The 11,732-nt window shown below is 41.3% G+C and overlaps 1 protein-coding gene across 6 annotated transcripts in view; it reads right to left on the bottom strand.

The window, feature by feature from the left end:
* Positions 1–82: 82 nt before the first annotated feature.
* The window catches only part of TAF1 (TATA-box binding protein associated factor 1), a 33,642-nt gene continuing 21,992 nt past the window's right edge, over positions 83–11,732 (bottom strand). For 5 of the 6 annotated variants that reach the window (XM_074599752.1, XM_074599754.1, XM_074599757.1 and 2 more), the window contains 10 exons: positions 10,732–10,799; positions 10,217–10,339; positions 8,979–9,071; positions 8,819–8,903; positions 7,724–7,791; positions 7,526–7,642; positions 3,127–3,225; positions 2,695–2,845; positions 1,741–1,918; positions 83–653 (listed from right to left, as the gene is read on the bottom strand). In XM_074599752.1, the coding sequence (XP_074455853.1) occupies positions 437–653; positions 1,741–1,918; positions 2,695–2,845; positions 3,127–3,225; positions 7,526–7,642; positions 7,724–7,791; positions 8,819–8,903; positions 8,979–9,071; positions 10,217–10,339; positions 10,732–10,799 (1,199 nt within the window). In that variant the 3' untranslated portion in view covers positions 83–436. Of the gene's footprint in view, positions 654–1,740; positions 1,919–2,694; positions 2,846–3,126; positions 3,226–7,521; positions 7,643–7,723; positions 7,792–8,818; positions 8,904–8,978; positions 9,072–10,216; positions 10,340–10,731; positions 10,800–11,732 lie in introns of all 6 variants that reach the window. The other variant, XM_074599753.1, reaches the window with a different exon arrangement.

Genomic DNA, 11,732 nt, shown 5'->3' with positions numbered 1-11,732 from the left:
TGAGAACGCAGACACCGCGTCCACGCTGTGGTCCCAGAGAAAAACCTTCCCTTTATGGAATGAAAATTGTTTTTTTAGTGGCTTATCAACAGCAGGTGTTTTATTCTGAACAAGCATTTTTCACACACATACCGAACAGGCCAGTATTTATAAGAAATTATTTTACATCTGTGAAAACTGAAGGACAAACGATACAACTCTTCGTTTGGAATCTGGGACAACAACAACCCAAAAATTCAGCAGGGCATGCTTGGGGAAAGCTTACTTTTCACCATTTACTCAGTCACGTACACAACTGATTAAAATATTACATTAAAAAAAAAAAAAAATCTTTTTAACACAGTCCCCCCTGCACCATTCCATATACCAAACTAGGACAAGACAAAATTCAGGAGCCAAGAGTAGCCCCGGATAACGGTCGTCTCAGGAAAGGGATTTATTCATCGGAGTCCAGGTCACTGTCTCCTGCAATGGAGTGAAAGTCCTCGCTGTCCTCCTCATCCTCAGACAGATGGACCTGGCTTAACACGCTCGGCCCACAGCGCTGCTGTTCCTCCTCTTCCTCCTCTTCCGAGATCTCATACCCTCCGGTACTGCTGAAACTAGTATCTCTTGTGTTGGACTTTGGGTCTGGTTCTTCGTAGCTGCCGTAACTAAGAAGAAAGAGAGAAAACTCTCACTATACCATCATTTCCAATCGGCTGCTGATACCGACACCTCTGGATTTAACGCCTGGTAAACGGTCCCTGGGCTTGAAGTCCTTGTGGAACACTCGGAACCACTGTGCGCTTCAATTCTGGCAATGGCCAGCTTTTTAAAATTAAAAAACAAAAAAAAACAAACAAAAAAAAAACCCACCCCAAAACAGTTGTCCTGATGAAACAATTGTCTACCAGCATCCTCATCCTGCTCTGATATATTCAGGGCAGGAAAAAAACCTCAGGGCTCCAACACCTTCCACGTGTCACTTAACTGCAGACGAAGGCACACAGCCCATTCTCATTGTCTGCGCCAGCGTTTTCTGCTGACTGTCGTCAAGGTACGGGGCTGGACTGACCATTCGCCTGACCCTGCATCGCTACCCGTATGATAATTAGGCCAATATCAATAACAGCACGAAGGGACTGAATTCCACAAGTAGCAAAAGAACTGAGAATCTAATGCCAATACTCTACAGAACGGCCACCGAAGGAAGAGCAGGTCCATATTCTCTCAAGCAAATGCAAAAAATAAAGCTGATAGAGCTGTATTTTATTTTTCTAATAATGGAACTCTTTCCAAAATACAGAACATGCATATTCCTATCCTTTTAGACTCCAACTAAGCAATTTCCTTTAAAGTAAGGAAATGCTTGGAGAAAAAAAACAAAACAAATACCATCAAGTTAAACAGCTAAATCATCTTTTAACTTCAAGGGCATCTTGTAGTTTCCAAGACAACCTATAAAAACCTTTATTTGTCCTGTCTTCAAAAACCACTATGGACAGGAAATCATTTAACTTACAAAAAAGAATGTTTTTTTAAATGTAACTAACGTTTTTATTAGTGAAAATCTAACGGCAGAACCAAATTTCGGTCAATAAGTAGATTGCAATTATGGTAATTATGGCTGCAATACTAAAACCAGCGACAAGATAGATGAAAAAACCGTGAGATATTCTTCAACTTTTTATGACCAACACTTCTTTAAGAGAATGGATTTCGAAGAATTATTCTAACAAGATTCTCCGCTCCAGTTACCTGATATTACTGTCCTCCATAACATGAGATGTCTCCCCACCGTCTCCTTCGTAAGACATCATGCTTTCTTCATTGTCCATGCCCATACGCGTGTTCTCTTGAAGAACATGAGGTTGTTTAGGTCTCACTGCGTTGGGCTCCACGTCGGAGTCACTGCCGCTCTCGCTCAGTTGGATGGCTGTGTAATAAACCAACATTCGCGCACAAATCAACAGGTTTTTTTCTGTCCGTTACATACCCGTTGTCTTTGTTTAAAGGCTACAATATTGACTGCAAGGAATGCATACGAAGTAGTGTCTCCACAAGGTAGCAGAAAGGGTATCTGGGAGGTGATGCCAGTTCTGATGTTATTCAAAAGGAATTTCATTACCACCATTACTCAAAAAGGCCTTATTTGCTTGTCCACTCTGAATAATTCCCCTCTCTTCCCCCCTAATAATTTTCAGAAGCCATTGCTAAAGAAGCTTTTCTGCATGGCAAGTTTTTTAGTAAAACAGGGAAAAAATCTGAGGAACCTCCAGACTCCTCTTCCAGTCCTGGGTAACGCTGACCACACTGTTTCATATCAAGATAAATGTTGTGCTTTTACTAGACTGCCCATCCGTTGCTCTGCACGCCAAATCCTAGTCCCAGTCTTTTCAGAACCATTTGCAGTTTCACTTTATGAAATACGATCGACCAGATCTTGTCTTAACTCTGCTTTCTTTTGTGTCTGTACTTCCACCACCCCTACTTCACTTTGTTCTCAGTTCCATTTATGTTCATCCAGCTTTCTCATCTTGCCCTTTGGTCTCTCTTTTTGACTACCAGACCACCTGGCCTACGTATCCCGATTACGCTCTATACTCTCAATGTTTTTGTCTGCGCGTGTTTTTGTGATGGAAGCACGAGAAGATTAGCTGGGTTTGTGAACAACCAGTTCCCACTCAACCTTTTATAAAAAAGGCAACCTACATGAGAAAGGGTTGTCTCCCTCTTCATCACTCCCATCATCATCATCCTCTCCATCCGACATGAGCAAATCTTCATAGAGGACACTAGCCTGGGGCTGCTGGGCTGATCCTTCTTCTTCATCAGCGAGGTCACCATCCGCATCTTCAACTTCCTAAGTCATACAGAACAGGGATAGTGAAGATCAGACAACATATAACCTACTGCTGCATGCCAGCATATACCTATTATTTATCACGCTCTTCTTTCTGATGTATTCACTCATTCCATAATGCTAACATTTTAAAACTACATTTAAAAGTCTAGCTATTGCTATGAATACTGCTGTCTTTCAGGGTGGCAGACACAGGAGACAACCCTTACACTACGGAGACTTCTACCACAAGTATGCAAGTCAACACGTGGACTGGCTGGGATCTCTGTATATATACTCACTGGGGCTGGAGTCTTAGGTTTCCCATCATCATCCTCATCAAACCCTTCGATATCTACGTCAGAGTCTTCCTCGCCCAGCCTACCTCGCCCCTGGCGCATCTGGATGGGGAACACAAACAGCAATACTATTGAGGAAAGCACTACTGGACATAAACTAAAGGGTATGACTGACATCTGGACCACAACGATGGGTGCGGGAGTACAGGGGGAGAAAGATAAAAGAAAAATATATGTATATCACTCTCAGCGCAAGGATCCTTTCTGTCTGTATTCCAAGATCAGAGAGCACACAGTCTCCACACACTTTTGTCCTGATGACCTCCATCCTTGAGAAGGGAATCTCCAGCCTTACAGCGCCAGTGTTCTTTAGTTACCTAGCGATTTCTGGAAAATACCACTAGATCTTAAAAAGCACTTATTTTCATAAAATATTTCAAAAGCAGACAGAAGTTTCCAACAAATCTCCTGCCCTTCTCTCTCCTATTCTTCCCTCAGTCACCACGAGTCCAAGGTAGAGAGGACATGCAGATTCTGTCCCAAAGACTAAACTGAAGGTCTACAGAAAGCTTGAAGGCTTCCAAATCCAGAAGGCACTCTCAAAGCTACAGACAGCCACAACACTAGATGGAACTATTCATATTCAATCTGTTTGGCTGGATTGCTCAGAATAGGTCTCACTAGGCTTTCCGGTACCGCCTGCAGTCTCGTGGCCCTCCTCACCCTTCCTCTCTCCTGGTAGCTTATTTTCATGGTCATATTACTGCATCTCCTTCTGCTATTCCCTCTCCTCCAAAATTTTTTTTTGTTTAATACAGAATAAAGACTAAGAAAAAAATACTGTGTGGTTACTGTAACAAGTTATAATGATTGAATACCTTTAACTGGTATGCTTTTTTTCTTCTACAACTACAAGGTATCTACAGTGACAACCATCTCTTCCTAGGTGTTTGTGCAGCTTCTCACGGTCACTGGATGCAACCATAATAATCTAATTATCATCTTCCAAATCTGTGGAATACACCTCACCATTTCCCTATTCAGAATCAACACGGGATTGCACATTAGCCCTTTGTAGCATGAGTCACCAGGTTTCCACTCCCAGAAGTAGTGAAGCAAACAAATATCTGGCTTTAGGCAGATTCTTTTGCAGCTTTTGTTTTCTCTATTCTTCGTTTTGCAGTGTCTCAATTCCCAGTGCTCTTTTAATTTTTCCTTTTCCCTCAAAGCAGCCAAAATGAAGAAAATTGCTAACTTTTGAAATGGATTCCCTTCTCTGCTGATCTTTGTCTCCTGTTTCCTACAAAGTAACTGCCTCTTTTCAGCAATTTGCTTATACAACCCAACTCTCCAACCTCATGAAAAAATGGAAGATTCTGACCCGAGTTCTCACTTCTCTGGGGCAGGGATGGGAGAGTCCAGAGCAGACAAATTGCTCTCGTCTTGATAGACTGAAGCACCATGTGATATACTGAGGGAAGTGTTGCTATCGTACAAATTGGGGGGCTAACGTATACGTGGAAACAGGAGACAGAACATTCTCAGGCACTGAACTGGGACTAGAACAGTACTGTGAGAGCCAAGACTGGGATTTCAGGACTAAATGCAAGATGCGTTTTTTGGCACGGTGTTTAAACACTCTTTAATCAAAATATGTTATTTATTCTTAAAGAACAAACACGGTAAAACGCAACGGCTCACAACCTCAGGTTTGAAGTTTGCCAAGTAGCAGATTTTAAAATAGAAGTCAGTACTTCTACGCAGTGCAATCCTACAGAGGCCAAAATTGTAAATGGATTCCAAAAGGATTAGATAGATTTATAGAGAATAGGCCTCTCTGCAGCTCATACATACAATGGTCCAGGTGCAACACCAGGTTAAGGTGTCTGAACAGCCAATTGCCAGAAGCAGAGAGGCTTCTCTGTAAGAAGGATCACTGTATGTTTGCATCCACTTACTTCTGGTCCCTGCCAGAGACGGAGTACTTGATTACATCATCAACTATTGGTTTGACTCAGCATGGCCCTTTTAATTTCAATTCCTACAATGGAAACTGTTGCAACTACAAATGCTGCTATCAGAACTGGAAAAGTTTATCACATGTGAAATAGCAAAGCTTCAACTTTCTTTCCATTCTATGCAAATCACTGTCTCGAGAGTCCCCAAAGCTGACAAAACCAAGAGAAAAGGAGGTTTTGGCTAAAGGGTTCTAAAAGCAAAGTTGTAGTTTGCATGACATTTAACCTCTGAAGAGTTAATGAAGAACTACAGATTAAGATTTTGACAAAATACTCTTATAATATACAGTTTATATATCGCAACAATCCTGAAAGCGTTAAGAGCTGCCGCAATGCCATTTAAACTAGGCAAAACAGGCTTCCTAAAATTTAAACAGACATCTAGACTACAGACAGCTCCGTACTTGCTGTATTTGCTTTTTACATCCCGGAGTGCAGCTCCCAAAGACACATAGGTGGAGATAAATATTAGTCATCACAACTGCATTTGAAATGAAGGGAACTAAAGCCAAGCAACCACCACCACACCTGCCATCTGTGACAAGTTTGGGAGTGTGGGAAGCGGGAGTGTACCTCCAGCGAAGAAGGAGGAAAGGATGGCCTTCAGATGACACGGCCAAGGGAGAAGCTCAGGAAGCTCTCGCCTTTAGCAAGCACAGAGAAGGAGCAGACAGCTAAGAGGCAGTTCACTGCTCAAGCCTCCTTTCCTCTCTCCTGATCACCAACTTGGATAAAAAAAATCAGAACAGGTAATACTGCTGTTGGGAAGGACACCATCAGATAGAGAGAACGACAACATTTTTGTCCCTCATTCTCTGAGGTATTAGGATCATCCTTGATTCCCTCTAATCTTCTTTTTAATGTGTCAATGGCTGGTTTCATCAACTAATCTCCAAAGACTTCCTCGCAGCCTGACAGTTCACATTGCCAGGAAGGTCTTTTTCCACGATACTCGCTTTCAGTATTCCCACCCCGCTGAATTCTGTCATCATTCCTAGCAAGTTCTTTCTAGCTTCCTAAACTGCCACGTTTTGGGTCTTTTTTTTTGTGGGGAGAGATGGATGGAGGGTGTTAAATATGGCCGCAAATTTGTTTGTAGCCTGCTATCCTGGCTCCAGCCCTATAATCTTTGTATACTTATTGCCTAAACAAATTTTAAACTAATTTTTCTCTTAAAAATAATCTTTGTAAGATCTTAAATTGTTCCTGAAATTCAAGCCCCTCTTTTCTGTTCTGACTTCACTAAAATTAAACACAACTTTCCAGGTGTAATCACACCAGACTTGCACAGAATAGAAAAATTATTGGTCTACAATTGGGATGAACAACTGCAAAGAAAGCTTTGCTTTGTCTTCCTACACTGGGTATACAAAATCTGAAATTTGATCATTCGGTTATTATCAGAGAGATCTTTCTCAAGGCTTATGAACTTCAACAGTTTTTCCAAATAAACAAAAGACATCTCAGACATTAGGATGACATTCCCTGAACCATTATCTAGTTTATTAGGGAAATTCCAAAGGCAATTTTATTTTTCAGGAATGAACGTGTCATTCCTGGTGAAAGTTTTTTCCTGATGCTTTTGAAAACAATCAAACAGCCCTAGGCTAGAAGCAGCATTAAAAAAAAAAATAAAAAAAAAACAAAAAAACCCAAAAAAACCCTCTAAATAGCTTATAAAATTCTGCCAAACCATAAACACTGAAAAAGCAGTCTGTCATACAATCTTCCGTATAAATTATGCTTCCAACTTGGTCTATAATACATACAAAATAATGGACACACACAATTGTCTGCTATAAAATAATAATGAAGAGTAAAAAAAAAAAAATGTTATTTCCATTAGAGCCAAAATAAAGAAATGTAAAGAATCCCACCAAAGAATGCAGAAGACTCCTACTTCGCTGACCATATTAGGCAGTTTCTTTGCTCCTAGCAAAAAGCCTCTTCAGTGTCCGCACCAAACAGCTCTCTGGCTTCTTCTTGGCACTACAGCATTGATGGGTTCTTCCTCATGTTCTCCTTACCTTTTCACTGCTTGCCTTCTGAGGTTTTCCAACTGCTACACTCGCATAGTGTTTGAATTTCCAACCAACATTCAGTTGTACCTGACTGTACATAGCTCATCTTGAGACCAGTTTTGCAAGTTGCTTGGGAAATTACCTTCTTTGTCTCGGGTTATCTTACACTCTCCGAAGCAGCATAACTGCTTCTCATATTTATCCTTATAAAATAGTTGTTAGCACACCATCCAACGAGATACTCTACTAAAAGACAAACTGCAGACAGATGCAGAACTGTAGAACAAAGAGGCACCTCTAGATCAAACATCCAGGAAACTGAAACTAAAAGAAAGCAAGCGAAAACTTTACTTGGTCACTTGCCTGTGGAGTGTAGGGACCAGGGGTCATGGGATCAAGACTTTCCAGGTCTGCCTCCTCTAGTGCTGCTTCCTTAGCAGTAGAGATGTCTGTCTCAAGTTGAGTCAGGTGCTCATCATACTAAGAACAAAGAAGCTTGCTAAGGTTGCAGAACAGAAAATTCAAACATACAAAAATATTGCAGTAGAGTTGTCCACATACCTCAGCTAAAGTTTGGTAACAGATATTTACAATCTCCTGGGCTGTTTTTGTGTATTGACTGTCCGGCCCTGTAGTAAAGAAACAAGTATCTTTATGCATTCTGACATTTGCTCAGCAGGTAAGACTGAAAGACTGGTTTTGGTTACACAGCTCTCATGACACAGGTCCCTAAATCCCAGCACCTTCTGATCTAAGGAGAAAATAAAATAAAATAAATAAAAAAAAAATATATATATATTCCCTCACTACAAGAAAGACACAGAGGTGCTGGAGCGTGTCCAGAGAAGGGCAACGGAGCTGGTGAGGGGTCTGGAGCACAAGTCTTGTGAGGAGCGGCTGAGGGAGCTGGGGGTGTTCAGCCTGGAGAAAAGGGGGCTGAGGGGAGACCTCGCTCTCTGCAACTCCCTGAAAGGAGGCTGAAGAGAGATGGGGGTCAGTCTCTTCCCTCAAGTAACACGTGAACGGACATGAGGAAATAGCCTCAAGTTGTGCCAGGGGAGGTTTGGATTAGATATTAGGAAAAATTTCTTCACTGAAAGGGTTATCAAGCATTGGAACAGGCTGCCCAGGGAAGTGGTTGAGTCACCATCCCTGGAGGTATTTAAAAGACAGGTAGACATAGTGCTTAGCTATATGGTTTAGCAATGATTTTTGTCAGCGTTAGGTCGATGGTTGGACTAGACGATCCGAAAGGTATCTTCCAACCTGGGCAATTCTATGATTCTATAAATCAGGGTTCACATGCAACTAACCAGTTTGGTCCAGCATTAAAAAGATGATTTAGCAGACAGGAAGGCTGTACCCTGTCAATCTCAAGGAAATTCCCAGAAACAAATCACTGAAGCAGAGATGTGTACTGAACAAACAGAAAATCGTCCCCAAATGTAACTGCCGCATTCTGCACAAGATTGTACGTAAAGCACCACGTGACAGTGAAAACGTCACTGTTTAAGCATCTCTTTTCACAGCAGTTGAGGAAAGCAACAATCAGACTCCGGATTCCCAGCTTCAGGCTTTGACAGCACTACAGAAGAGGTGCACAAATGTATTCATTTAAGCACAGAAGGCAGCCGAAGCCTTATCTTCACCACCTACCGTTGTACTTAATGCTGTTGGCAAGGATGAGGTTAACATCATTCAGGAAAATCTCTCTGTTCTGGTATTTGTGTTTGGAGATATTCTGGAAGAGATTGACACCCAGTAAGTAATCAAGTCTAAACATCTCTCAAGTGGCTGCTCAGTTCAAGGTACACACCTTGCGGATAGTCTCCAGGTCCATTGGATTAGCAATCACCTTGTAATAATCAGGAACAAACTTCTTGTTAACTGGATGATGAAATGGCCAAGACTGGAGGAAAGAAAACAGACAAGTTTAGAAAGCTTCTGTGTAGAATTTTTTACAGTTTGAGCTACCAATTTCATAAAGCAAGTCTCCAGAACTGATGAACACTCAAAATGTATGGGAAGTAGTTATCACAAGGCATCTTGAATCCAATCATTTAGCTTCAGGAGGGACACAGAAAAAAGATCTACTGGTTGGATTTTTAACTAGGCCTATTGATACCTGTTTAAACAGCAGGAACATGTAATACAAAATAATAATCATGCAAATGACTTTTCTGTTTAATATCACTGTTTCCTCCACAACATAACTGTGGTGTCCAGCAAGAACACTCGCTGCTTGTACGAAAAACAAAGAATATAAACCTAGGTCTGATCTCACAACAGGGGCTATATATACCAATTTAACAGTTCATCATGGTGTGACGGCATAGAAAAACTCTGAAATCTGTTTCTAAACATCAGAAATGAGAACTTGGTGACAACAGAGGATGGAACCAACAAAGTTCTAAAGATGACAGGCATTAAGCCCTCTCTGATTCAGTCTAACCACTACAGACTCTTGTTCCTTATGCCATTCAGACACCATACGTGTTATAGATGAGTGACACCGAAATCCTTATTTTTGCAGGATTTTGGTGAGTTTAAGGTTTTGAGTTTTTTTTAATACTAACAAACTAGTACAATGCTGGGTAAACCATATAAATTAGGAATCAGCTTGTGTTTCATTTCCACCAGAAAACTGTACCTTTGCAGAGTGCTTTGAGATCTACCAAAGCAAGTGCTCTATAAAGCAGCAGAAGAGCATAATGAGTTTTAGAATGACCATGCTTAATGAAAATCAGTGACTTCACACTAATGGGAGGTTGATGCAAGCACCGTCCCGGAGTGACAGGAGCAGGACAAAAACTGGAACCCAGCCGCCACTTTGGGACCTTTGCTCCAGTGAAGGGGGTGAGTACAGGTGTGTCTGTGCCAGTCAGAAAATCAGAAATAGGCGAGCTCCCTGACAGAGCACTCTGTTGTTTGGGTGTTGTTTTGGTTTTTTTTTGCAGCGCACTAACAAAAACAACATAAATATACAGCCACAAGACTATAATCAGTACATTTTGCACATCACACACACACACACGCTTTGCTTAAGGTACATACATCTGGAACTGCCATCATCTTTTGAGTGACGATGTTATCCAAAATGAAGGAAAAGGCCACTTGATCATCATCATCCAGGAGGGGATTAATTGCTTTTTCTAATCGAGCCAGTTTATCTTCCTTCTGCAATAAAAGCAAGGAACATCAGTGGCTGACCCTAGATTAGTAACTGTTAATATCAGGATACTCTGTCCCAAAGAGACTCTCGCTCACCTTTTTATGAAGGCGCTTGTAAATAAGAGGGGATAATAGCCTAGATAAAAGCCTACATACAGGATAAAGTAACCAGAGTAACAAACGAGCATCTGTTTTTTTGAGAAAGACTCCAATTTGGACTGTTCAAATTTGTAAAAATTCAAATACCTCCTGAGGTGAGGGGAGCAGTTCCCTTATTCTTCTACTCTCCTTAAAGCCCTGTGTTTTGCCTCCTGGCATCCTCTGTCCTCAGACCCCGCAATCATCCCTGATCATCACCTCCCTCTCCACTCTGACCACAACTCATTCACAAGACTTGCCTCTTTTAGCTTCTCATCGCACAGGTCCAGCATGGACTGAGAGATCTGCGTCAGCGAGTGCTTTGGCCCTGCAAACACACAGCAAGTACCGTGAGATACTCCAGCCTGATTAAAAAGGCCAATTATGTCACAATAGGAATTAATCTTTACTCCTAAAGCATCGCTGATTATATTCCTAGCACAACTGGGAGTATATCCTGAAGTATATTCTCAACACACACAGTTACTAAAAGTTTAGTATGGATTTTATAGGAGAAAAGGTTATTTGTAGCAAGTCTTCACACTTTTGGGATACACTCTGTTAAGGTTTGGAAGGCCTCTGGGAAACTAGCTGTGCCTGTGGAAGACTGGCCTCTAAGCCCTCCACCTTTGCCAAACTTTCAGAGTATAAATCATGAAATTTCTGTTTCATTCACTAGATCCAGTCAGTGAAGCGGAACTGCTAGGGAAGGCAAGATGGACATTTAAGGAATATTCAGAAAACCACAGCTTTAAATAATTTCATGATTGCTCAGACATGGAAACAAGTATTTGCAACAGAACTATGAAAAAAAAAATCTCACTTGTTAGGATAAAACAGGGCCTTAGCTGTCAAAATAATAAAGGAAGCAGTAAAGGCACAAAACCAGTGCTGTCCGTGTCAGCCTGAATGCTGCACAGCCCAGAGAGACTCAGTGCAGCTGGGAGGTTTTTTATCTCTTGAATGAATACTTTTTGGACAAAGATTGTTCTATCAGCGGTCAGAATACAGCTGACCTATAGCTGCTCAATGAATCAGAACTTTTCCCCAGCAGTTGCATGCTCTACTGCAGAATCTACATTTTTTATTTTTTTTAAACTAGCTTTCTGACATTCCCAAATGGAGAAAAATTTATTGCATCCAAGAACCCAAATATGCAAAATCATTCCAGTAAACTCTAATCAAAGCTGCATGCTCCAAGGCAGTGGCTTCAAAAGGCGTGAACTATTCCTATTTGTATTGTAAGATTCATTCACTAAAG

Source organism: Larus michahellis, chromosome 9 (assembly GCF_964199755.1).
Source record: "Larus michahellis chromosome 9, bLarMic1.1, whole genome shotgun sequence".
NCBI classification, from domain to species: Eukaryota; Metazoa; Chordata; class Aves; order Charadriiformes; family Laridae; genus Larus; species Larus michahellis.
This window is presented reverse-complemented; position numbering and strand designations above follow the sequence as displayed.